The sequence below is a fragment of the Barbus barbus genome, assembly GCF_936440315.1.
Source record: "Barbus barbus genome assembly, chromosome: 23".
Taxonomy (NCBI): Eukaryota; Metazoa; Chordata; class Actinopteri; order Cypriniformes; family Cyprinidae; genus Barbus; species Barbus barbus.
In genome coordinates, this window is record NC_136751.1 from 2,039,027 (window position 1) to 2,065,772 (window position 26,746).

General features: G+C 34.6%; 1 protein-coding gene across 4 annotated transcripts in view; it reads left to right on the plus strand.

Annotated features, from left to right (window-relative positions):
• Positions 1 to 26,746, plus strand: part of LOC306842593 (latent-transforming growth factor beta-binding protein 4-like) — an 82,369-nt gene that overhangs the window by 46,403 nt on the left and 9,220 nt on the right. For 2 of the 4 annotated variants that reach the window (XM_079373543.1, XM_079373546.1), the window contains 24 exons: positions 539 to 607; positions 2,682 to 2,804; positions 5,302 to 5,466; positions 6,858 to 7,277; positions 7,359 to 7,466; positions 9,686 to 9,814; positions 10,973 to 11,098; positions 11,204 to 11,323; positions 12,358 to 12,477; positions 12,920 to 13,042; positions 13,546 to 13,665; positions 13,752 to 13,871; positions 13,947 to 14,066; positions 15,198 to 15,317; positions 16,625 to 16,744; positions 17,103 to 17,222; positions 18,348 to 18,467; positions 19,120 to 19,245; positions 19,370 to 19,495; positions 20,680 to 20,802; positions 22,979 to 23,110; positions 23,353 to 23,478; positions 24,739 to 24,882; positions 26,171 to 26,410. In XM_079373543.1, the coding sequence (XP_079229669.1) occupies positions 539 to 607; positions 2,682 to 2,804; positions 5,302 to 5,466; positions 6,858 to 7,277; positions 7,359 to 7,466; positions 9,686 to 9,814; positions 10,973 to 11,098; positions 11,204 to 11,323; positions 12,358 to 12,477; positions 12,920 to 13,042; positions 13,546 to 13,665; positions 13,752 to 13,871; positions 13,947 to 14,066; positions 15,198 to 15,317; positions 16,625 to 16,744; positions 17,103 to 17,222; positions 18,348 to 18,467; positions 19,120 to 19,245; positions 19,370 to 19,495; positions 20,680 to 20,802; positions 22,979 to 23,110; positions 23,353 to 23,478; positions 24,739 to 24,882; positions 26,171 to 26,410 (3,360 nt within the window). The remainder of the gene's footprint in view (positions 1 to 538; positions 608 to 2,681; positions 2,805 to 5,301; positions 5,467 to 6,857; positions 7,278 to 7,358; positions 7,467 to 9,685; positions 9,815 to 10,972; positions 11,099 to 11,203; positions 11,324 to 12,357; positions 12,478 to 12,919; positions 13,043 to 13,545; positions 13,666 to 13,751; positions 13,872 to 13,946; positions 14,067 to 15,197; positions 15,318 to 16,624; positions 16,745 to 17,102; positions 17,223 to 18,347; positions 18,468 to 19,119; positions 19,246 to 19,369; positions 19,496 to 20,679; positions 20,803 to 22,978; positions 23,111 to 23,352; positions 23,479 to 24,738; positions 24,883 to 26,170; positions 26,411 to 26,746) is intronic. The other 2 variants (XM_079373544.1, XM_079373545.1) reach the window with 2 other exon arrangements.

Below are 26,746 nucleotides of genomic sequence, written 5' to 3' on the forward strand. Positions count from 1 at the left end.
ATATTAATGAAATAAAAGGCCACTTAAGTGACTTAATGAGAGACACTTCCATGGCTGTTTTTTAACAGTCTTTTAAAAAGTGCACTTTGTAATAATGTCAAATTATGTCAAAAGTACATTTTAAATCGTTTTAATAATCTTTTGTCGTTTTTTAAATACCATGCAATTAAGTGTCTGAAAACTTTACGTTCATTACATTTGACTTTTTCTCAAGGGTTGCCTTATAAATGAACAAATCACTCTGTATATAATGGTGAACTGTAAAGCTAAATACAGTATATGCATGTACATAAGATGCATATTCTCACATGTAAGAACAAAGCCAGAATGTGGCTTAATGAAATATAGTTTCAGGATGTTTTGTGTTATTGTATTTGTTTCAGCCTCCAGTCTTGCTGATGAATCACTTGTTAATTAACTGCATGTTTTTCCTCTTTCTCAGTTTGAGTTTTCTTTTGCACGCATTATAAAACTAGCTGCAGTTTGACAGATGTGTCCGTACGTCCTGCTAGAGATCGATGTGCTCTTATCTCATCAGGAAACACTGTTAATGGACAGGGAAGCTGCCCGAAAGGCTTCGAGAGGGTCAACGGGACGCAGTGTGTGGGTAAGAGTCCTCGCCCCGTTGTCTTGTGCTAGATTGATCCTAGCGCTCGTGATTATCTCTCGCAGGCCAAAACACATTTTAGGAACATGCAAACAAACAGTTCGTTCTTCCTTCCTGTATCCAGAGGTCAGCCAAATACATCACTCTCTAAAGATGGTTTAATGGTTGCTGTACACATCTAGTTTTGTGTAAATACTGAAACTGAAGCAGATGCTGTTCTCAGTCTCACTCGTTGTGTAGTTCATGTTGCTTTAATGCTGTGGAGCTGATATGATAAGCAGACATTTAATTGATTGTTTTTTCTGAAAGTGACTAACAAAACACAATCCTCATTGAAGATTGCATTTACAGCCCATTTTATTTCCATAATGTGCCATATTTCTGAGTGAAATGTGAGACTATACTATTTGTGACCCTGGAGCACAAAACCAGTCATAAGATCAGATTTCCATTGATGTATGGTTTGTTATGATAGGACAATATTTGGTCGAGATACAACTATTTGAAAATCTGGAATCTGAGGGTGCAAAAAAATCTAAATATTGAGAAAATCACCTTTAAAGTTGTTCAAATTAAGTTCTTAGCAATGCATATTACTAATCAAAAAATAAGTTTTGATATATTTACAGTAGGAGATTTACATTATCTTTACTTAATATCCTAATGATTTTTGGCATTAAAAAAAAATCTATAATTTTGACCCATACAGTGTATTTTTGGCTAATGTTACAAATATACCCCAGCGACTTAAGACTGGTTTTGTGCTCCAGGGTCACATTTTATCTATTGCAGATCCAAATCCCAAAATGTGAATAGAAATTGACCATATTTACTTTCATAATGCATGCATTAGAATGTATAGAAAATTATGTTTTATATATATAATATATAGAAAATTATAATATAATTTTTAAATTATATAATTTTAATTGTATAACTTTATTATAGCATAATTTTATAGTGAAAATATATTTATGATGTTGGTTTATTTATTGATTATTTTATTTTTAATTATTTATTTATTTGTATGTTATTTGTTATTTTTTTTATTTATTTACTTACTTATTTTGACTACCAAGGAGTTATTTGAATTACAGTGTGACACATATCATGTATGCTTCGGTTTGGCTTTTGAAACACATACTGAGGAGCATGTCCAGCTTAATTTAAAGGGGAAACAATTTCCTTACATAGCTGTTAACTCCAGGTTTTCTCACATGGTAGTAATTATGACGGAATGAATCAGTTTGTCAGTATGTGTGAAATCCAGAGACAACCTTCCCTGGAGGAGAATCTACAGCATTGTTTTCTAATCTTTGTCCTGACCGTAACGGCAGACGAGATGGTTTGATAAAACCAATTTTTCAAGACAGCGCTGGAGGTGGTCATAGGGTCAAATAATGACAACTTCAGATTTGTTACATATCTCTCTCTCTTTCCTCACCTGCTTCTTCAAACCACAGATTAATTCTGTCATTATGTAACATTAACGGTTCCTGTGTTTGCTACATTTGAGGTAATAACATTGTACACCACAGTGCAAGGTGTCCTTATGTAAGTACTGAGAAGTTTGCACATGCATGTACACTCTTCAAATTAAAAGTCCTCTATTGGCGTTTATGGACAACCTTTAACATCCATGGAATCTTTCCACTAGACAAAAGGTGCTTTATAGTAGAAAAGGGCTCTTTAAATTATTAAAATGTTCTTCACACTAAGAAAGTTCTTTTGAGAAATGTTCACTAAATACCGTTCTTCAATGGTCCTTTTGGAAGCTTTATTTTAAGAGTGTATCATGCAGAATCACATTTTCTTGATCATTATTGTACTTTAAAAACATACTGTAACTTTCAGGAAAAGATATTTTATTGAATCCGAGCTGCACTTTTACAGGTTCACCTGTTTGTCTGGACGTTTGGTGCTTCTTCACTCAAAATCAGTCTCAGTTATCCATCCAAGTCTACTTAAGTGTGTTAAGAAGTGTGTTAAGCACACTACAAGCACACTTCTTTTTCACTACATGAACAATCCAACAGGTCAGGTTATGACAGTCATGTTTCCTCCTCTGGTGTAGATATTAACGAGTGTTTGCAGCCGGGTTTCTGTGAAAACGGGAACTGTGTTAACACCCGAGGGAGCTACAGTTGTGTCTGCAAAGAGGGCTACTTATTGGACGCCTCTCATGGGATCTGCATCTGTAAGTACGGGGCTGAGACCTGAGAGGAGAGCGGCGGCGGCGGGAATATGGCAGTACAGCCAAACCACACAGCTACAGCCTTCAGTCATACACAGACGTAAAGAAATAATTCTTCCAAAAATGGAAATTTGCCAAAAATGTCCTCACCCTCAGGCCATCTGAGATGCAGATGAGTTTGTTTCTTCGTCAAATTTGGAGAAATGTAGCTTTCTATTACTTGTTCACTAATGGATTTGTTCATTCTGCAGTGAATGGGTGCCGTCAGAATGAGAGTCCGAACAGCTGATAAAAACATCACAATAATCCACACCACTCCAGTCCATCAGCTAACATCTTGAGAAGAGTGTTTTATTTTCTGACGGCACCCATTCACTGCAGAGCATCCAATGACACATTTACTCATCTACATCTTGGATGGCCTGAGGGTGAGGATTTTCAGGTACTATACCAAAGCATGAGTTTCAAGTCCACACTACAACGTGAACACAGATGGTTGGAGATTTTGGCTGTGTGGCATTGTGCTTCTGTCTATTCCAGCAGGCATTACTGTGCTCAGCTTGAGAGATGCCTGATGAGTGGAGCTACACTTTGCCCTTTGATCTGACTCTGTGTATATGCATCCCTATATCGAGGCCTGACCTGACTGATCGCTCAGTGTTTTCCTGTGTTTTCCCGTCGATTGGGAGCTGCCTCTTTCTGCCTGAGTTTTTGCATCTGGGAAATTCTGTGACTCTATTTTAATCAGATTTTCTTCTTGTCTGAATCTTGTCAAGCCTTCATGTGACTCTGAGCATGTTGATGTGTGTCAGCCAGGTAAGTGTAACTACATCTCCTGCTGTGTCTGGTTCTCTATATGTTTGATTATGTGCATATTCCTGCAGTGATTTGGGCTGATCTGTATGTCATTTCCAGTGGCTCTGTGGCTGATTATTGTATGCCTGGCTCTCCTTTAAACTTTGTTTGTGCTGCTAAACCAATCAAAGCGCCAAGAATGTAACGAATGATGTCAGTGTAGAATGAGTAGCAGAAATATTTATCACTTTAGAACTTGTTTAAGCTAGATTCGCGTAAGTATGACGTCAATAACAAACACAACCAACTTAAATGAATAGTTCACAAAAAATCATGTACTCATGTTGTTTCAAACCCGTATGATTGTCTTTCTTCTGTGGAACACAAGCAGAGATGTTTTGCAGAATGTCCAAGCTGCTCTTTTTCTATACAATAAAAAATAGACACTGATTAACACTGCCAAGCTCCAAAAAACACCATTAAAAGTTGTGCACTATATTGTAGGCCATGCAATAACTTTGTGTAATAAGCAGGCCACAATTTAAGATGTTTTTCACTAAAAACTTTCCCTCAGCACACTTTTATTTGTTTGTTTAAAGGTAAAATTTCAGTGAATGATTTCTTAAATTTGTAAAGCTATAATGACCCTTGTGGGAAAAGAAGTGTGTTTAATTAGATTGAACTGAGTATATATATATATACAGTATATATATATATATATATATATATATATATACTGTATATATATATATTTTTTTTTATGTATTTGCAAAAAATATAATATTAATAATGAAATAAATGGCCAATTGAGTGCACTTAATCAGAGACACTTTCATGACTGTTTATTAACATACTTAAGTGCATTTTAAAAGGTGTAAAAATGCCAAATTAAAAGTTTTACTGTCAAGTACATTATAAATCATTATGTTTTAATAATCTTTAAAAATGTTGTACTTAAGTCCAATTAAATGGGTCGAAAAAGGCACTCTTAAGTTCAACTAAACTTGAAAAATATAATTGTCTTTATTGAAAATTCTAAAATAAAAATAAAATTATTTATTTATTTTTATTTAAAATGAAAATAAAATAAAACATATTGTAAGTTATATGATTTTTTTGTTATTTATAATTAAATTAAAATGTATTAAATGTAAATATGTATACACACAATTACATTTAATGTAATTTTCCTTTAAAATATACTGTAAATAGCATGCAATGAAGTGTTTGTAAACATTACATTCAGTTCCAACTTAAGTCTGTTCTTTTAAAGTATTATTGTTTCTGTAACAAGTACTCTTTTTAAAAAGTATGCTAAAATGTACTTCTTTTCCACAAGGGAGCTGGAGACTTAAGATTTAGAGTATGAGTTGCATAGACTAATTTTTTTGATACCTTTATGGTCGCTGAATGCTTTTACTGTATGGATAAGAGCATGATCATGAGCATGATCAAGTAAGAAAGTCATATAGGTTTCAAAGAACATGAGGGAGAGGAAATGATGACAGAATTGACATTTTTGAGTGAACTGTCCCTTTTTTAAGACCATTTCAAGCAGCAGTAACTATGAAGAGTCATCAGTATGCTTTTATGTTCATAAATGAATGCATTTGTTCTTGCATGCACGATCTGTTGCATGTTGAGATTGGTGTCCCTACATGTATCCCTATGTAATGTTATTTTATATTATTTTTTCCCCTCACAGCACAGAAGGTGATCTCCTTGGAGAAGGACCAGTGTTTCCGTATCCTGAACCAGGGCTCTTGTTCTCTGCCCATCCTGAGGAACATTACCAAACAGATCTGCTGCTGCAGTCGAGTGGGCAAAGCCTGGGGGAAGAAGTGTGAGTCATGCCCGTACTTCGGCTCAGGTAAGCCTTTCAGACATCCAAAGAATGCACTTCTCCTTTCAAACAACTGCATTGGAATGAATATCTTTAAGGCAGAAGTTGGGGCAAAGGGCGGTAAGAAGGCTGGAGGACAGCACTGAGAACATTACAGTGTGTTAATACAGAATATTGAAACAACATGATTTGGTTTTTACACAAAGAATCCAACTGTTCCTCAAGGACCCCATCCCACCCACACCACCAGCAATATTTCTCAGAAAATGTTTGGAGGAATATCAAAGCAGTTGGAATTTACTGTGTAATTTGTCTGTCTGAATACCACAAGTTGAGTTTCTAGCGCTGTCCTGGATGACCCTCGACGTTTCTGGCTCGATTAAAAAACAAAAATGTAAAACTCCTCTGGACTTTTTTTTTTTCAATTTTGTCCATATCAGTGAATTATGTCTTAAATTTTGATCTCACACAAAGCTATCACACCCTTGTGAACAAGTAGTGCGCTAAATTGTTCTGAATGTGTATCTTAAAAGTATATTTTAAAATGCTGTAGTTGCCGATAATATAATATTAATTAAATAAAAGGCCACTGAAGTGACTTTAAAAAAAAGACACTGAATATATTCCCTAACGCACTTAAGTACACTTTCAAAATGCACTTATTTTATTTACTTCAAAGTACCTGTAAAATGATCCTGTTTAATAATTGTTTGTCGTGCTTTTAAGTACACTTATTTTGATGCATTGACTAACATACTAAAGCACATGTTAAGTACTTGATTAGAATTTTAACTGTAGTGGTATTAAATATCCTGTTTTAAATGTAATAAATTGCAACTTCATCATTTCAAATGTGCAATTATTACTTAGAAATATAAATATTACAAGTTTAAATTGAAATGGTCTTAAAGTATGTAAATTTTACGTAATTTATGTAAAAGTATGTAAAGTTTAAAGTATGTAAATTAACAATTATAAATGTCCTTTATAAAAAAAGAAGGTTGCTTAATTGCATTAAATGTGCATTTGAAGTGTACTACAAATCTTAAAAGTATCATTTTAAAAGCTGTTCTTGCAGATATATTAACAAAATAACTTAGGTGTGCTTAAAGAGAGATATTTCATGAGACACATTTGTTTCTTAACACTTAAGTAGACTTTTAAAAAGTTTTACTTCAAAGTACTGTACATTTTAAATTATGTTTTCATAATATATTGTCATGCTTCATGCTTTCACTCTTAATAAATGTGTTGACTAACATACTAAATATCTTTGTTTGTAACATAAACATATCTTTGTTTAAATAAGACAAGCTGAGGTTCTCCTGTCGTCCCGGATGAACTTGAAATTTCTGAAACAAAAAGTGTGACTCCATTGGACATTTACAGGTTTTTAACATCTAACTCTATGTTCACAGCCGCCTTCAAAGAGATCTGTCCAGCTGGACCGGGTTACCATTATTCATCTTCGGCTGTCAAGTTTAACCAGAGGCTAGCTGAGATGCTTGACACCGGCGGACCACCTTTGGTGTTCGAAAATGGCCGTACATCCACCCAAGGCATAGCATCCCAACCTGAAGGCTCCAGGACTCACTCCACAATCTCACAGTCAACCCGAATCCAACAAGTGCCTTATTCACCAACCAACACACAGACCATCCGAGTCCAGCAGAGTCCTTTGAGACCACAGCAACCTGACGCGGGTTCACAGGCCGGCTCGGTTATCATTATAACTCAACCAAAACCAAACCTGTCAACGAGCGGCGGCTCTCAAACCACAAACGTCCGTCCTGGGAGCGCGGCCGCCGCGACCAGCCAGCCGACCAGAGTGAACACACGTGAGTCTCAGCGTTTCTCATTAGGTTATTTATTAAAACTCAGTGGTGTATGTGTGTGTGATTCAGTCTGATTGTGTACAGCTGTTGTACGGACACAAACCAGCCGGCCTTCGGTTAACAGACAGCCAATATCTCCCGTCAGACCTCCTCCTGTACCGGCTACAGCCCGACCACTTCCAACTAGGCAAGGTAAGCATCAGAAAGACTAGTCAAAATTAAGTATTAAAAGAATATACTTAATTGTTAACTAAATAACATTTTCAGACTCTTAGATGCATGGTACTGACAACTAAATGAAAATGTATTGTAGTTTAAATTTATACTAAATGCATTTTTGACCCACTTAAGTGGGATTTAAATATACCTTTATATGTAATTTCAATTACTTCTGTTGTTTTAAAATATATGGTTAAAGTTGCCAAGCATACTGAAATGGTGAACTAAAATATACTTTAATGTCATTTCTTCTGAAACTTGTATGTCATGTACTTAAATACATTTGTAATTGCACACTTGTAGAAATGAAGATGCAATTTAGTACATTTGAAATGTATTAACTTTAAATGTAATATCAAATATGTACATTATAATCAAGTACTTAAATGTGCTTTAGTATGTTAGTCTCAACACATCCAAATAATTGTACTTATTTAAAGGATGACAAAACATTATCAAAACATAATGATTTAAAATGTATTTTAAAATAACACTTAACTTGATATTATTACAAAAAGTGTACTTAAGTGTGTTAATAAACATAGTCATGAAAGTTTACATGTGACATATTTTAATGTCATTTCTATTTAAACTTACATTTAAATGTATTTGTAATTATACATTTGTAATGACGAAGCTGAAGTTTGGAACATTTAAAATATGTTGTGTGATATTAAATAACACACTACAGTTAAAATTGTGATCAAGCACTTTACATGAGCTTTAGTATGTTAGTCAGCACATCAAAATAAGTGCACTTTATAGCAAAACTAAATATTGAATGATTTAATATGTACTTTAAAGTAAAGCTTTTAATTTGACATTATTACAAAGTGCACTTTTTAATAGTCTACTTAAGAAACAGTCATGAAAGTGTCACTCTTTAAGTGCACTTAAGTGGCCTTTTATTTCATTAATATAATAGTATCTGAAAGTGCATGTTTGTAAAATATACTTTTAAGATTTGAAGTTCACTACAAGTGCACATTCAATACAATTAAGCACACTTCTTTTTCGCAATATGGTGCTTGTGACTTGAAGGCCCTGTCCCAAAAAGTGCACTTGATGTGGACTTGAGTCCATGAAACTGTTGGATGTCCCATTTGTGATTTTATGATAAGGTCCTCACAAACGTTAACAGCTACAGTAAAAACAAAATGGGCTGTTTATGTCCTCATCTGCATTTCTTTACTGAATTGTTGGGAACTGCTTTTCACTGCTGCTCTCAATCTGTTCTTTATTGTAATGTCAGAAATATAGTTTTAGGGCAAGGTATAGTATAAAAGTGAAAATGTTCCTCAGGATATTGGTCTTAAAACAAAAGGTTCAATCAGACCAGAACTTCAACGGGACAATTACGATTATCGTTACGGTGACTTGATAAGCACAAAGACTCACTTCTCCAGGAAACTGTGAGCATGGCCAGAGAATCCATCGGCCTGCTCATATAAATGACTTCTTTGATTTCCAGATCTGAAGTGATGCCAAATTCATAGCAACCTTGAAAAATGCCGAGCTGGATAGAGAACTGTAATTTTCTCATCATTTGTCTTTAGTGTGATTGTTCGATGAATTTGGTTTGGAGAGGAATTAATAAATGTCAGTCATTTTAGGAACACAGCATACTTCTGAGATTGATTTTGGCTAATCTGATTATCTAAATCACAAACTGACCTGATATTAAATCACTTTACCAAAGAAAAAGTGTTTAAAAGTGTATTAAGTTACATAATGACATATAATAATGCACAATTAATTTTCATCACTTTTTAATCATTAACAAATGTTAGATAAATAATAATGAGAAATATAATTTTATAATGAATGTAAGATTCATGATATTTCAAAAAGTTTTAATGTACATAATCTAATGCAAGCTGTGTATAGTAATGTTTGTAAAAACAATGTATATATATATATATAACCTTTTCATTTTAATATTTTCAATTTTAATATTTAGTTCTCACTTTATAAAAAATATAATAATGCATAATTGAATATATTAATAATATAAATATACATTATGTGCATTACATTATATAATTTTACTGCATGCATACATTATATATACAGTATATGATTTTCTCAGTTTTTATGTATTTTATTTGTATTTATTTATTTACTTTCTAATTGAATGCTGTTGTTTTTAATTTTTAATTATTTTTTTTGGCCTCGTGTGTGTTGTTGTCCAGATGGCCGAGTGTGTGAATCGAGACCTCAGGTGTGCGGTCCGGGCCGCTGTGTTGACCTGCCAGGCGGTCGGCACACGTGTGTGTGTAACACTGGATATATCCTCAACCCTCAGCAAGGCCACTGCCAAGGTATGAACCTGAGAGTTACTGCCTGACTTTAAAGATGAGAAACAAGCAACACTTCAGACTTCCACTCTAATGAAGAAAAATGAATACGGTAACATGTCTATGTAGCCTACGTCCTAAAAAGGGTTGTAAATATTCAGTCAGGTTCAGTCAAGTACATGAGCATATTTTAGATTGTTTTACATGACTCACCAGTATTTGGCATTGCAGAAGGATTCCTCTATTTCTCATTGGTTCTTCAAGGCTTTTAAAGGTCAAAGGTCAAGGTGACATTGCTAAGAGGACAGCTAGCTCATTGATCATCTCTGATTTTCAGTGCTTTAACTGTGTGAATTTGTTTTATGCATGTGCATGACTTTATAATGTGTTACTTGCAACAGTAAAAGTCACTTACAAATGAGGAAAAGCATAAGCAATTGATCTAAATCAGGGCAGTCCAAACTCGGTCCTGGAGGGCCGGTGTCCTGCAGAGTTTAGCTCCAACTTGCCTCAACACACTTGCATGGAAGCTTCTAGTATGCCTAGTATGAGCTTAATTAACTACTTCAGGTGTGTTTAATTAGGGTTGGAGCTAAACTCTGCAGGACACCGGCCCTCCAGGACCTAGTTTGGACACTCCTGATCTAAATATATATTTTATAAAGGAGCCAGAAATATTAGTAGTATCACAGTAAGGATTATTATAGTTAACTAAACCCATAAAAAGTTAACTAAAAATATATAAAAAATAATAAATACATAAGTGAACTCAAAATGTGTTCCTTGAGAAAAAAAAGAAACGTTAAATGAAATAAAATATTACAAAAAAATTTATTTAAGCTAGTTGCCAAGGCGATCACATTTTTGTTTAGTTTAAGTACTAAAATATATAAAACTAAATAAATTAAAACTAATAAACAAAAGCTATGTAAACATTAACATCTAATTACAACATAGAGAAATATCAAATTAAAACTTTACCTTAAATTAACATGAAAAAATAAATTACAAAAATAAAATCTAATTAAAATTTAACAAAATCTAGTATATTAGTACATCAATTATATAAAAATACTCATTATGTCCACAATACTCAGAAGAGTCAGAAGAAATCAATGATCAAACCAGCTTATCTTTGTCTGTCTCTCTCTCTCTCACACACACACACACACACACGCTCAGACATAAACGAGTGTGTGCTGACGCCCCGGCCGTGTTCTGTGGGTCAGTGTGAGAATACAGCGGGCAGCTTCCGGTGCGTTTGTCCATCAGGATTCCAGACCAACTCCCAGCAGACCCTGTGTGTCGGTCAGAAACATCTCATTCTCTCAGTCCTCTGGATAAACACGTCCTAATAGCTTGTTTGTAGAATGTTGTGCATGTAATCATTGATGAGATGGATGGATTCCACAGATTTGGATGAGTGCCGTCAGGTGCCCAATCCCTGTGTTAACGGCCGCTGTGAAAACACACTGGGCAGCTTCAGGTGTTTGTGCAGGACTGGATACAAGCTACAGGACAACAGCTGCATAGGTCATTCAAACCATTTTACCCATAATTCTGGCTCAATTCGCTTTGTACATTCCAGCACTTTATTTTAGTGATAAAACAGTATTCTATTCTATTCTATTCTATTCTATTCTATTCTATTCTATTCTATTCTGTTCTATTCTGTTCTATTCTATTCTATTCTATTCTATTTTATTCTGTTCTATTCTGTTCTATTCTGTTCTATTCTATTCTATTCTGTTCTGTTCTATTCTATTCTATTCTATTCTATTCTGTTCTGTTCTGTTCTGTTCTGTTCTATTCTGTTCTATTCTATTCTGTTCTATTATATTCTATTCTATTCTATTCTATTCTATTCTGTTCTGTTCTGTTCTATTCTATTCTATTCTATTCTATTCTATTCTATTCTATTCTATTCTATTATTTTAACCAAATGATTTCCATCATGACTTTGATTTATGTAGTATCCAATATTTTAAGACATGTATTTCCATTCAAAGATTTGGGGTAAGTAAGATTTTTTCTTATAAAAAATAAATACTTTTATTCAACAAGGACACATTAAATTGATCAAACACGAAAGCTGTTGTTGCATTTTTCTGTTGCAAAGCGGAAATGCTTTTGAACCCTCGATTTATCAAATAATCTTGAAAAAAATATTGTGCAGCACAACTGTTTTCAACATTGATAATAATCAGAAATGTTTGTTGAGCAGTAAATCAGTATATTATTATGATTTCTGAAGATCATGTGACACTGAAGAGTAATGATGCTGAAAATACAGCTGCACATCACAGAAATAAATTACACTTTAACAGATATTCACATAGAAAACAGCTGTTTTAAATTATATTGTATTTTTTAATCACAGAAATGTAGCCTTGGTGAGCAGAAGAGACTTCTTTCAAAGATATTAACAACTCTTACTGACCCCAAACATTTGACCGGTAGTGTATATGATGACACAATGAAAATGTACTGCGTGATAGGAATGAATCATGTGTTTGTTAGGTTTATTAAACTGTAAATTGCCATCATGTGGTGTTTTGTGCTCTTAGACATAGATGAGTGTGTTGACCCTCTGCGCTGTCCGGGTCAGGAGTGTGTGAACTCTCAGGGCTCTTACAGGTGTGTCTCCTGTAAGCCTGGCTTTGATCTGCTCAACGGACAATGTTCAGGTAACACACTGCACACAAATATCAACGGATTGACTGTAAATATTTATTTTACTGCAGACTAATCTGTATCAGTCTGCTTTAAAAGGGCCCTGTTTTGTTGTGAAAAAGAGGCATGCTTTTAAAAAGAGTACTTAATACTTTAAAAGATCATACTTAAGTGTGAATTAAATTAAATGTTTTCATACACCTAATTGCATGTTATTTACAATTAAATGAAAATGTATTCATTTAAATTTAGAAATAAATACAATTAATTGAACTTAAGAGTGCTTTTTTGAACTTTTTTATACTGTATGTAATTTCATAATTACTTCTGTTGTCTTTGAGATATGGTTAAACTTACTGCTGAAAGTACTGACAAGCATTTATGATTTACTTTTTCAAGGGTTTATAAGAGTAAAGCTGAGCATTTCAGAGTAAAATCAGTGGTTCTCTTCTTCAGATATTGATGAATGTCGCCGGACGCCGTCGCCCTGTCCGACCGCCGGACGCTGTGAAAACACACCAGGCAGCTACAGATGCTTGTGTCGAACGGGATACAGATTCCAGGCCAACGCCTGCGTGGGTAAGACGTGTAGAAGTCACTTCAGTCTAAATGATATACGTTTAGATGACAAATATGTGACCCTGCACCACAAAACCAGTCATAAAGATTAAAAAAACACACCACAAAACCAGTCATAAAGCTTTCCATTGATGTATGGCTTGTTAGGATAGGACAATATTTGGCTGAGATACAATCTGGAATCTGAGGGTGCAAAAAAATCTAAGTATTGAGAAAATCACCTTTAAAGTTGTTCAGATGAAGTTTTAATGCATATTACTAATCAAAAATTACGTTTTGATATATTTAGGGTAGGAAATTTACAAAATATCTTCATGGAACATGATCTTAATATCCTAATGATTTTTGGCATAAAAGAAAAATGGATAATTTTGACCCAAACAATGTATTTCTGGCTTTTGCTACAAATATACCCCAGCGACTTCAGACTGGTTTTGTGGTCCAGGGTCACATATGACTGTGTTCCTGTGTGCATGGATGGATGTGTGTGTGTGTGGACGCAGATGTGAATGAGTGTGAAGACCCGCTGCGGTGTCCTGGACAGGAGTGTGTGAACTCTCAGGGATCGTATCGCTGTGTTTCCTGCAGACCCGGATTTAGCCTTAAAAACGGAGTGTGTTCAGGTAACAATCCATTTCAAACCACCAGCCGGTCACGATCCTGTGAAATACGTGCAGACCCTAAATGTAGGATGGTGTTGTGTGTTCAGATATCGACGAATGCCGTCAGACGCCGTCTGCTTGCTCTAACGGTCTGTGTGAAAACACACTCGGCAGCTTCAGGTGTGTGTGCAGAACCGGCTACAGACTGCAGGGCGGCTCCTGCACAGGTGAGCATTCATACAAAGCACTTACTTAGTTAATTAATTGAGCACTGTGACTCATGTGTGTGTGTGTGGACGCAGATGTGAATGAGTGTGAAGATCCGCTGCAGTGTCCCGGACAGGAGTGTGTGAACTCTCAGGGATCGTATCGCTGTGTGTCATGCAGACCTGGATTTAGCTTTAAAAACGGAGCGTGTTCAGGTAAATACAACACATCTGGACTGAAATTTAACCATGTATGAACCATTAGAATTGTAAAGCTGGACATGCCCTTTATAACAAACAAATGATTAAAAAATATATATATTTTTCCAAAAGGCAAAAACAGTCAAAGTAAAAAATATTAGCTATTATAAAGAACTTAATACTTAATACCACAAAACCAGTCTTAAGTAGCAAATATTTGTAGCAATAGCCAAAACTATATTGTGTTTGTCAAAATGTATAGATTTTTATTTTATGTTAAAAATAATTCGGATATTAAGTAAAGATCGTGTTCCATGAAGATATTTTGTAAATTTCCTACTGTAAATATATTAAACTTTATTTTTTTTTTACTAGTAATATGCATTGCTAAGAACTTCATTTGAACAAATTTAAAGGTGATTTTCTCAATATTTAGATTTTTTGCACCCTCAGATTCCAGATTTTCAAATACTTGTAATCATTTTTTTTTTTTATATTACCCTTATGACTGGTTTTGTGGTCGATGGTCACAGATGGCTTTTTACAACTCAATTTCACCATTAACAAAAGCTACATTAGCTATTTTCACTTAAGATAAAATAGCCCTTTTTCCCCTCGGAATTGGAGCTGATAACTTGAAATAGTGAGTTTATATCAGTCAAAATTGTGAGTTTATATGATGTAATTGTGAGATAAAAAGTCGCAATAACTTTTTCTGTATGTACTGTATGTATTATATATTATATTCATTTATTCAGTAGTAGTGGAAAAGGACTTCCATACTTATGTACCAAAAAAATAAATTCTGCAGTCAGTAAGGTAAGTAAATAACACAGTCATTGCACTTTTTTCCAGAAATAAATAAATAAAGTAAAACGTTTAAGGTCATTTTATTTCTAACTAACTCAATCAGGTCTCCTCCAACTAGTCTATCAAGCTCTAATCTGATTGGCCGAGACGGTCTAGCAGTTTGACTTCAGCCACAACAACTGGAAATCCACTTGATCGACTACCTAAACCAGCTTAGACCGCTTCATGTCCAGCTTCAAACAGCTGAAGATCATCTGAATCTGGTTTTTGCTGGATTTTCCAGCAGAGAAAGCCTGAAGCCTATTGTATAATGAGCGAGTAGTTTCTGTGTCTCAGATATCGATGAGTGTCGCCAGACTCCTGATGTGTGTGTTAACGGCCGCTGTGAGAATAACATGGGCAGCTACAGCTGTGTGTGTCGCCCTGGATTCAGACTGGAGGGAAACATCTGCAAAGGTGACCAAACCTTCAGAGCCGCTTTACTGGGTTAAACCTTCTCAAGCGCAACATGTGAAAAAGAAGTGCACTTACGCATACTTTTAAAAAGAAAGAGTGCTTATTATGGAAATAATAAGTGTGAACTGAATGTAATGTTTTCAGACACTTAACTGCATGTCATTTACAATTAAATTAAACTGTATATAGTTTCAATTCATATAAAATGCAGTTAGTTAAACTTAAGAGTGCTTTTTGACCCACTTAAGTGCATCTTTATATGTCATTTCATAATTCTGTTGTCTTTGAAATATGGTTAAAGTTACTTCTGAAGTAATTAAAATGCACTTTAATGTATTTCAATTGAAACTTGTAGGTGGTGTATATTTAAATATATTTGACACATTTTGTAATAGTTGCAACTAATAACATTTAAAGTATGCTTTATCGTGTGCTTTAGTATGTTAGTCAAATAAGTGTACTTCTGTAAAACTCAACAAAAGTTGTATTATTATTTTTTACAAATGCATTTTTAAAAGTCTACTTAAGTGTGTTAAGACACATGGCCAAGAATGTGTCTCTCTTTAAATGGCGTTTTATTTCATTAATATTATATTATCTGCAAAAAATTCCATAAAATTTACGGTAAAAAACTGGCAGCTGTGGTTGCCAGAATTCTACCGTTAAAAATACGGTAGCAACGTTTTAGGTTTTACGGTTTTAACAAATTTACAGTTAAATACCGTAATTTCTTTAACTGATATAATCTTAACATGCCAACCTATTAAAGTACTGAAATCTGTTTTGTTCCTTTGAAATACACTGATAACCACCAAATGCAGGTGATGATGAGAAAGTCACATGATGAGCCAAAGCCCATCACAAGCAAGTTGTAAACAATAGAATACACAGAAGGTGCACAGTGTCATTCACACAAGCACTAAACACCATCATGGTGAGACTCATTAAACTGAAATATGCTATAAACATTAATTTAACAACATTAGATGTAACATACAACCCTAATAAACATAACTGACAAGAAAAAACTAAGAAGAAACATAGTTATTTCAAAGGAAAAACGTCAAATTCAAACAGAATTTGAAATGGAATGCAGGGAATTCTGGGAACGTCAGTTTACGGTTTTTCCCTGTAAATTTTACAGGAACTTTCCGTTAACCATGTAACAGGTTTTTACCGTAGCATTTTCACAGTTTTTTACCGTTAAAATCACGATCATTTTTTACAGTGTACAGTTTTTAAGCGGTTATTGCCAGCTTCACCCACAAAGTATAAATGGTTCGAGTCTGTTTCTTATCCTGTTCCAGATGTGAACGAGTGTGAAAACGAGCTTCAGTGTCCAGGAAAAGAGTGTGTGAACTCGGTTGGCTCCTTCAAGTGTGTCTCCTGTCAGCCGGGCTTCGAGGCTCTTGACGGCCAATGCCAAGGTATCACAGCAGATGACAAATAACATTGATTTGATTAGATTAAATGTAGAATGTCATAAAAGAAAAGTGACAATTTCTTTATTTTTTATGTTTTAATGCAATTATGAGACAAAGTCACAGTTACCACAGTCATATAATATTTATGTCTGTCGCACATTTGAAGTTTACCACAGTGCTTTACACTAATGACCATATAGACACATAATACAGAGTTATGAGATAATAAAAGAAAATATGTGTACTGCAGCATGTCATTCTGTCGAGGAATCCATTCACTGTCACTTTCTTTTATAATGATAAAGATGTGAATATTGTATGGGAGTGTTGAATGTGTGCTGGTTCTCCTGTGTGTTTTCAGATATAGATGAATGTAGGCAAAACCCTACACGCTGCACTAATGGCCAATGCATGAACACTCCCAGCAGCTTCAGATGTGTGTGTGATCTGGGCTTCAATCTACAGGACGGCACATGCACGGGTGAGAGAGCACTAAATTAAAAAATAAAATAAAATAAAATAAAATAAAATTAAATTAAATTAAATTAAATTAAATTAAATTAAATTAAATTAAATTAAATTAAATTAAATTAAATTAAATTATAAAATAAAATAAAATAAAATAAAATAAAATAAAATAAAATAAAATAAAATAAAATAAAAATTAAATTAAATTTAAATAAATATTTTTTTTGTTAATTGAATTAGGGTTTTTATAGTTAACTAAAACTAAAAAAAGTTACTTGAAATAAAATAATAAGTTAAAAATAAATTATATTATTATTTCAGCTAGTTAAGGAATTAAAATCACTAAAATTAAAAGTCAAAATATTAACAAAAGCTGTAACATATTTTAAATTGATCAATAATAAAATGTAATAGTTTATCAAAAATAAATGTTAACTGAAATTACAAAGAAATAAATTTATTGTATTTTAGCTAGTTACCAAAGGCAACATTTCTCATGTTCATTTAGTGTAATGTGTAAGTACTAAACTAACTGAAAATAAATCAACTAAAACTAATAAACAAAAATGAATAAAAACTATACAGATGTTAAAAAACTAATAAACATATAAAACACAACAAAATTACTCAAATCTTAGCCAAAATTAAAGTGAAAACAGAAAATACTAAACATGTAATTCAGAATATTAACAAAAACTGTATATCAGTGATACTAAAATAACACTGCTTCAAATCAAATAAATGTTAACTGAAAGAAAGATAAATAAAACCATCTTAAACTTATTTCAGCCAACGTTTCTCACTTGTCTTTAGTATAACGAAGTACTAAACTAACTAAATCTAAATGAATTAAAATGAACAAATAACTAATTAATACAAACTATATAGACATATTCGGGGAAGGGGATAAAAACTAATAAAAATTACAAAAACAAATGACAAAAAAATCTAATTAAAATAGAAAAATAAATTAAAATCTAATTCAAATGATTAACAAAAATTACAGTAAATATTAACTGAAATAGAAAAAAAAAACAATATTTAAATTAATTATAAAAATAATTTTATTTCTGTTAACTACCAAAGACACATTTATAAGACTGCTGCATCACGTGGTTCTTGCTTGTTTGTGTGTCAGATATGGACGAGTGTCTGGACCCGCTGCAGTGTCCCGGGCAGCAGTGCCTCAATTCTCCGGGCTCGTATAAGTGCGTTCCCTGCAGAGACGGACACAGCATGCAGAACGGACGCTGCTCAGGTCAGAGATAAACCACAGGCTCTTCGGTCTGTCTAAATACTTACTTTGCACACTGTCAAGTCGTCTTGAAGTTCTCTGAGTGCAAACAGCTGCTCTGCTGGCGACTCTTAGGAGCACCGTGCCACAGAATGAAGGATGTAGTGCAGAAGGTTGGTTTTGGGAAAAGAACGGCATCAAATGTGTCAGAGCTTCGTTCCTCCAGCGCTCGCTCTATCGCTCCTCCTTCCTCTCTGTTCTGAGGAAGAGTGTGGTGTGAAAGACGGCAGATAGCAGAGCTCAGATCTCAGCCATTGATCTGCATTATAATATTAAACTTTATACTGCATCTACTACAGTGAACTAGCATGCCAATAAAAATAAATCATATGTTTTTCAATAAACGAGTCAAATGTGTTAATAAATGACTGATCATGAAATGTGTCAGTAAATAAACAACAGCATACATTGCAGTTTATCGATGACATTTTTAAACAAAACATCAAACATCAATGGAAAGATTATTTATTCAGCTTTCAGATGATGTATAAATCTCAATTTCGAAAAATTTACACTTCAGACTGGTTTTGTGGTCCAGGGTCACACATGAGTAAATGCCCGGCTTGTATGTGTGTGCACTGTCTCTGCTAACCCGTGCTGTTTGGTTTCCCCTCAGACATTGATGAATGTGTGAGTGCTCAGGTGTGCGGGCTGCAGAGCGTGTGCGTGAACACGGACGGCTCGTATCGCTGCGACTGCTTACCGGGCTTCAGAGCGGCCGGACCGCGGCGCCAGTGCAGAGGTCAGACAAATATTACCGCTTTATACTCCTGTTCTGTTCAGAGTACTGCTGTCAAACGATTAACGTCCAGGGTCACACATATAGTACTTTGAGTTTGTTTCTAACACACTTCTGTCTGGCTCAGACATTAACGAGTGTTTGGAAGGAGATTTCTGCTTCCCGAGCGGAGAGTGTGTGAACACGGACGGATCCTATATGTGCGTTTGTGCACAGGGCTACAGGAGCAGCGCTAACGGGACGTCCTGCCAAGGTATGACACCAGACGTGATGCACAGCCAACATCAAGCTATCATTTCTCTCTAAACGTGTGGGGAAATGTTATAGCGTGACCGGCGCTGTTCTCAGCGACCTTGAATTTAGATTTGGACTTTGTCATTAGGGAGTCGTTTCAATCTCTCAATTGTGAAATGTTCTTCAATACATAACTGCATTAGTCAAACGGCTGAAGTAAACATTTCTCCTTTCAACACGTCCACCACACACCCTATGAGATAAAATCAAGATGCAGGATAATTGCGCAGAATGCAATAAAGGGAAACATCTGCACATTCACGCTCATGTACTGAAGGCAACCTGTAATTGGAGATCATTTTTATATGTATTAAATAATTTAGTATTTAATAATTTATAATGTTGTAAATTGTTATTGAAATTATTTAGTTTTACTTTAGCAATTATAAAAAATGTAGGTCCTTGCTTTTTTCTGCAGAACAGTTTTTTTTTGCACATTTCATTATTTTTGAAACCTATGTGTTTTATTGAGACATTTCATTTTAAACGTGTATTTATTTTAATGACATTTTAAGGATTTATTTGTTGACGTATATTTATTAATTGACACATTTTTATATTATAATATTTAATTATTTATTTACTGACATTTATGTGTGTTATTTACTTTTCTATTTATTTACATTTTATGAACACTTTTAATTTATTTATTTTTAAAAATTTATTTTAATGACATTTTACTGATTATTTGTTTGTGTATTTATTTATACATCTTTAATTATTTATTTACTGACGTTTATTTATTTCTTTTTAGGAACTTTTAATTAAAAATGTATTTATTATTATGGCACTCATAGGTGTTTTACACTGATGTCTTAAAGGAACAGTATAGGAAAAAGCAGCCTGTTTGATTCAGAGGGTCAGAGAGAGGGTGTAAAATGCTCATGAAAACTAAATTGTGGAAAAGAATAGGTGGAAAATAAAAGACACATGTTTTTGCACACTTTTTGGCCAATCATGGAGCAATGTTCAGTAATTTGGCTAATTTGACTTAATGCGCAGTTATCCGGTCTCCCTGTTCCTGTGAATTCAGCTCCATCTGAATCATCCAGAGCAGAGCAAAACTGTTGTGAGACTGAGCATTATTACTGATGGCTTCTGCATGGGATGATCTCATGTGTGTGTGTGTGTGTGTGTGTCCAGATGTGGACGAGTGTGTTCAGGAGGGAGTTTGTCAGGACGGCCGCTGCAGCAACACTGAGGGATCGTTCCTGTGCCACTGCCAAACCGGCTTCACCACCAACCCAGAGAGAACAGCCTGCCTGGGTAAAACACATGCACGCACGCACACACACACACACACACACACACACACTCACATGCATGCACGCACACACACTCACATGCATGCACGCACACACACACACATGCATGCACACACACACACACACACACACACTCACATGCACACGCACACACACACGTTTATTTTTGTGAAAAGTGGGGACATCCCATAGGCGTAATGGTTTTTATACTGTACAAACTGTGTGTGCTATTGCCCTACACCAACCCTACACCTAAACTTAGCCCTCACAGGAGACTTTGTGCATTTCTACACACGCACATGCATGCACACACACACACACACTCACATGCACACACACACACATGCACGCACACGCACATGCATGCACACACACACACACACACACTCACATGCACACACACACGCACACACACTCACATGCACACACACACACACTCACATGCACACACACACACACACATGCACGCACACGCACATGCATGCACACACACACACACACTCACATGCACGCACACGCACATGAAAAGCGGGGGACATGGGGCAATGTCCTCATATGTCACCTTCACCTTGTAATACCTGTCATACCTGTGTCATTATACAAATTTATGTCCTGATTTGTCACAAAAACGTGCACACACACAAACACACTCCAAATATTACTATCACAACATTTCTAGGGGTTTTATTGGGGAAACATTCAACCAGTATGATACAGTTGAATACTGGGAAAAAAAAACTGAAATTAAAATAAAAAAGTATTAAAAACTACTTCTAGAGCAGATATATGAATTCATTTTAATACAGTTTCATTAATATTTCCTTTGAATTGACAAGAAATGACATCCAATAAAGCTGCTCTCAGATTACATAAAGCAACTATCACTTTTGTGGCCTGGTTTGTTTTTTATTGTTTTTTTAACCATGACAGTACTGGCATCTGCAATTCTTAAAATAATTTCATTTCATTTTGAAAATAAAAATTGAGGAGCCCTGTACATGACATGATGGGAAAATAATACAATATTGTGGCCAAATGAGGGACAAATTAACACAACATTATGATTTAACTGAAGCAATGAAACATATTACTAAAATGTGGATATTTAAGGGAAAGATTTTGTAATGTATCACCTGAATGTATTTTCGATTTTTGGTTTTATGTCAAGTTAATATGTTTTATATAATAATATAATTGTATGGATTATGATGCTGAGTTTGTGTTTGCCATGTAAATAGCCCTGATTCTAACATGGCGTTAAAAAATTAATACACAAACAAACTAAACTAAAATGTGCCCATAAAATATATTTAAAGTAAATAAAAAAAGGTATGGACATGATTTTAAATTAAACTAGAGATTGAACTAAATTATTTTCAATTATTTAACTTAAAACATATATTTACATTTATATTACATTTACATTTAGTCATTTAGCAGATGCTTTTATCAAAGCGACTTACAAATGAGGACAATAGAAGCAATCAAAACCAACTAAAGAGCATTAATATGCAAGTGTTATAACAAGTCCCAATTAGCTTAACGCAGTACATGTAGCAAGGTTTTTTTTTTTTATTGATTTTATATATATATATATATATAAAATCAGTTTTCGGTAACACTTTAGATTAGGGAACACTTATTAACTATTAACTTTTTCCCCTCAAACTCCTAATTTGCTGCTTATTAATAGTTAGTAAGGTAGTTGTTAAATTTAGGTATTGGTTAGGATTAGGGATGTAGAATAAGTTATTAATATGTGTTTAATTACTACTAATACATTGCTAGTATTCTAGTAATATACATGGTAATAAGCAACTAGTTAAGAGACCCTAAGATAAAGTGTTACCCAATTTTCTTCTGCATGTCATGTGAATAAATAAATCAAATAAAATAAAATAAATTCTTAGGGAAAAGTTCACAGTATAATTTTTCTTTTTTTTTGTTATTTCTTATTGAGTGGAAACTTAAAGTCTGGGCACATTTTGCAGCCCTGTTAAAAAAAAGATAAAGTCATTATAGAGACGTAATAAAAAGTGTACGTTTTACACTTTATTTATTTGGAGTGTGAAGCTCCCACACGGCGAGTAAAGTGTAGCTGTGTCAGTCGCTGTGGTCGTTCAGGGATGAGTGTGTGTGTGTATAGGCAGATCTCAGCTGAGGCGTTTGCTCTGCAGATGTGAACGAGTGTCTGGACTCAGAAGGGCTGGTGTGTGGATCCCAGCGCTGTGAGAACACCATCGGCTCGTTCAGCTGCGTGGCGTCCTGCGAGCCCGGATACCACATCACCGCCTCCGGAGAGTGTGTGGGTGAGTCCGACAGACAGCAAATCACACACACGCACACACACATACACACACACACACATACACACACACACACACTAGTACATGCACACACAAACACACACATACACACACACACACGTACATGCACACACACACACATGCACACACACACATGCACACATGCATACACACACACACACACACATGCACACATGCATACACACACACACACGTGCGGAATGACAGCTGGGTCTCTCTCGCAGACATTAACGAGTGCGCTAACGAGACAGTGTGCGGACATCATGCCTTCTGCCAGAATCTGATCGGCACGTATCAGTGTCTGTGTGACCAGGGCTACGAGTCCACCAGTGATGGACAGATGTGTGTGGGTGAGTGCATGACAGAAATGTGACCCTGGAGCACAACATCAGTTTTAAGTCTCTGGGGTATATTTGTAGCAATAGCCAAAAATACATTGTTTGGGTCAAAAGAATCCATTTTTCTTTTATGCCAAAAATCATTAGGATATTAAGTAAAGATCATGTTCCATGAAGATATTTTGTAAATTTCCTACTGTAAATATATCAAAACTTAATTTCTGATTAGTAATATGCATTGCTATGAACTTCATTTGAACAACTTTAAAGGAGATTTTCTCAATATTTAGATTTTTTTGCACCCTCAGATTTTCAAATAGTTGTATCTCAGCCAAATATTGTCCGATCATAACAAACCATACATCAATGGAAAGATTATTTATTCATTATAAATCGTATTTATTTATTCAATTTAAAAAATCGACCCTTATGACTGGGTCACAAATAATATACTTAAAAAAATATATAGTTTAAATTTATTTTAAATGCAATTAGTTAAACTTTTTTGACCCACTTAAGTAGGACTTCAGTACATCTTTATATACAATTTATTTTGTCTTTGAAATATGGTTAAAGTTACTGCCAAATGAACTGACATGCATTTATGGCATTAACTAAAAATATACATTAATATAATTTCTATACTGAATTTAATTAAATTATTTAAATATAAAATTTAAAAAAAATAATATTATGACATTATTACAAAGTGCACTTTTAAAAAGTCTGTCTTTTTTCTGTGTAATGGTGGAATATATATATATATATATATATATATATACAGTGCCATCCAAAAGTATTGGTACAGTAAACACATTTGTAAATATGATTAAAAGATGAATATGAGACAAAACTACATAATGTCTCATTTTATTATATATATACATTCCACATGTCACGTGTGGTGCTTAGTATAAATAAAATAAAATGAAAGGAGGGAATGGTGTGCTCATGATTTAACTAAAACAAGGGAAGAAATGAATAAAAATTGGCCACTTACATAATAAATCTAGGGTATTATTCCTGTTTCGGCCACACTACTTTAAAGTTAAACTTAAGTCTACTTAAGTGTGTTAATAAACAGTCTTGAAAATGTCTCTCTTTAAGCCACATAAGTGGGTTTATATTTCATTAATATATTTTCTGCAAGTTAAGTTTTTTTAAAATGTACAGTTAAGATTTTAAGCACACTACAAGTGCAGCTTCAATACAATTAAGCACACTTGTGTTTCACTTCTGTTTCTCCATGTAACCCCTGCGTGTCTCTTTCAGACATAAATGAGTGTGAGACGATGCAGGGTGTGTGTGGCTCTGCGCGCTGCTGGAACGTCGAGGGCTCGTTCACGTGTGAGTGTGAGAACGGACAGGAGGAATTCGACCCGCTCGCAGGCCAGTGTGTGAGCAGAGAGAGCGCAGGTAACACACACACACACACACACACACACTCTACTGTACATCCAGCAGAAGCACAGTAACTCTGCTTCAGTGCTGCCCTCTGCTGGTAGTACAACAACTACTGCTAATAATAATGATGATGAAAATAATAACACTTTCAATGAGTTTACTTTACATTGCTGTAATAAAGGTGCTTTATATAACATAAACAATATATCAATAAACACAATGCCTCTGTTCCAAAAACAAGTCAGCTGCTTGACTTTCCGCTGCCTACAAATGTAGCAGCCTATCCAGTGACTGATTCATTCATAGGCAGCAATTATGTGTCATACAAATAACAATCTTCATGCAAATATTGGGTAAAGAATCTTCTTTTAGTTAGATTTAACTATATTTAGCAATACATTTGCTATTGAAAGAATATTAGGTAACACTTTATTTTGATAGTCCACTTTAGACATTCTACTAACAGTATGTAACTTTGCAACTACAAGTCAACTAGCGGTCATTAGAGTATTAGTAGACTGTCTGCTTAATATCTGCTAACACTTTATTTTGATGGGTCCACAACATACAACATACTGACTCTCAGAAACTTTGCAAGTATATATCAACTTATTCTACTAACCCTAACCCTAAACCTAACCTAACAGTCCACTCTGAGAGTTAGTAGACATGGAGTAGCATATTAATGAGAATTAGTTGACAAGTACTTGCAAAGTTACTTATTATTAGTAGAATGTCTAAAGTGGACTATCGAAATAAAGTGTTACCGAATATTAATCCCTTGGAAAAGCATAAGTACACTTTAAATGCCTTTAAAAAAAATAGTACTTGTTATGCAAATAATGTACTTTAAAAGAATATACTTAAGTGTGAACTGAGTTTGAATTTTTGGACACTTAACTGGATGTTATTTACAAATAAATAAAAATGTATTTTAGTTTACATTTATATTAAATGCAATTAGTTAAACTTAAGAGTGATTTTTGACCCACTTAAGTAGGACTTCAGTACATCTTTATTTGTAATTTCATAATCCCTTAAGTGTACTTCTTTAAAGCATTACAAAATATTATTTAAACAATTATTTAAAATGTACTTTAAAGTACAGATGTTTTCTACATCATTACAAAGTGAACTTTAAAGTCTACTTAAGTTTGTTAAGAAACAGTCATGAAAGTGTCTCTCTTTAAGTCACTTAAGTGGCCTTTTATTTAAGTAATATTATATTATTTGCAAGTACAGTTTTTTAAAAATATACTTTCAAGATTTGAAGTAAACTAGAAGTGTGGATTGGCTGCAGGTCGGTCGGAGCCGTCTGGCGGAGCCTCCTCTTCCTCGGCTGGCCGTGGTTCGTCTGGATCGTCCGGCTCTCTGCCGCAGACTCGGCCTGGAGAAACAAGGGAGTGTTACTACGGCGTATCGCAGCCGTACTCCTGCAAGATACTGGCCCAGAACACCACGCTGCAGGAGTGCTGCTGTACAGCGGGACAGGGCTGGGGCCTCATGTGCCAATATGACGTCTGCCCCGAGACGGGAACAGGTGAACAAACACACGCTAACACTGAGCAAATGCTGCGGCAAACGAGTCTGAAAAATAAGTACACTTTAGAATACTGTGAAGTAGTAATTACAGAAATTATACACTTTATAATGATATACTTAAGTGTGAATGAATCAGTGTTATTTTAGAATCATTGAGGTACGACTTTGTGTGTGTGTCTGTGTGTGTGTGTGTGTGTGTGTGTGTGTGTCTGTGTGTGTGTGTGTGTCTGTGTGTGTGTGTGTGTGTGTGTGTGCGCGCGCGTTTTTGTGACAAATGAGGACAAATGTGTATAATGACACAGGTATGACACAGGTATTACAAGGTGAAGGTGAC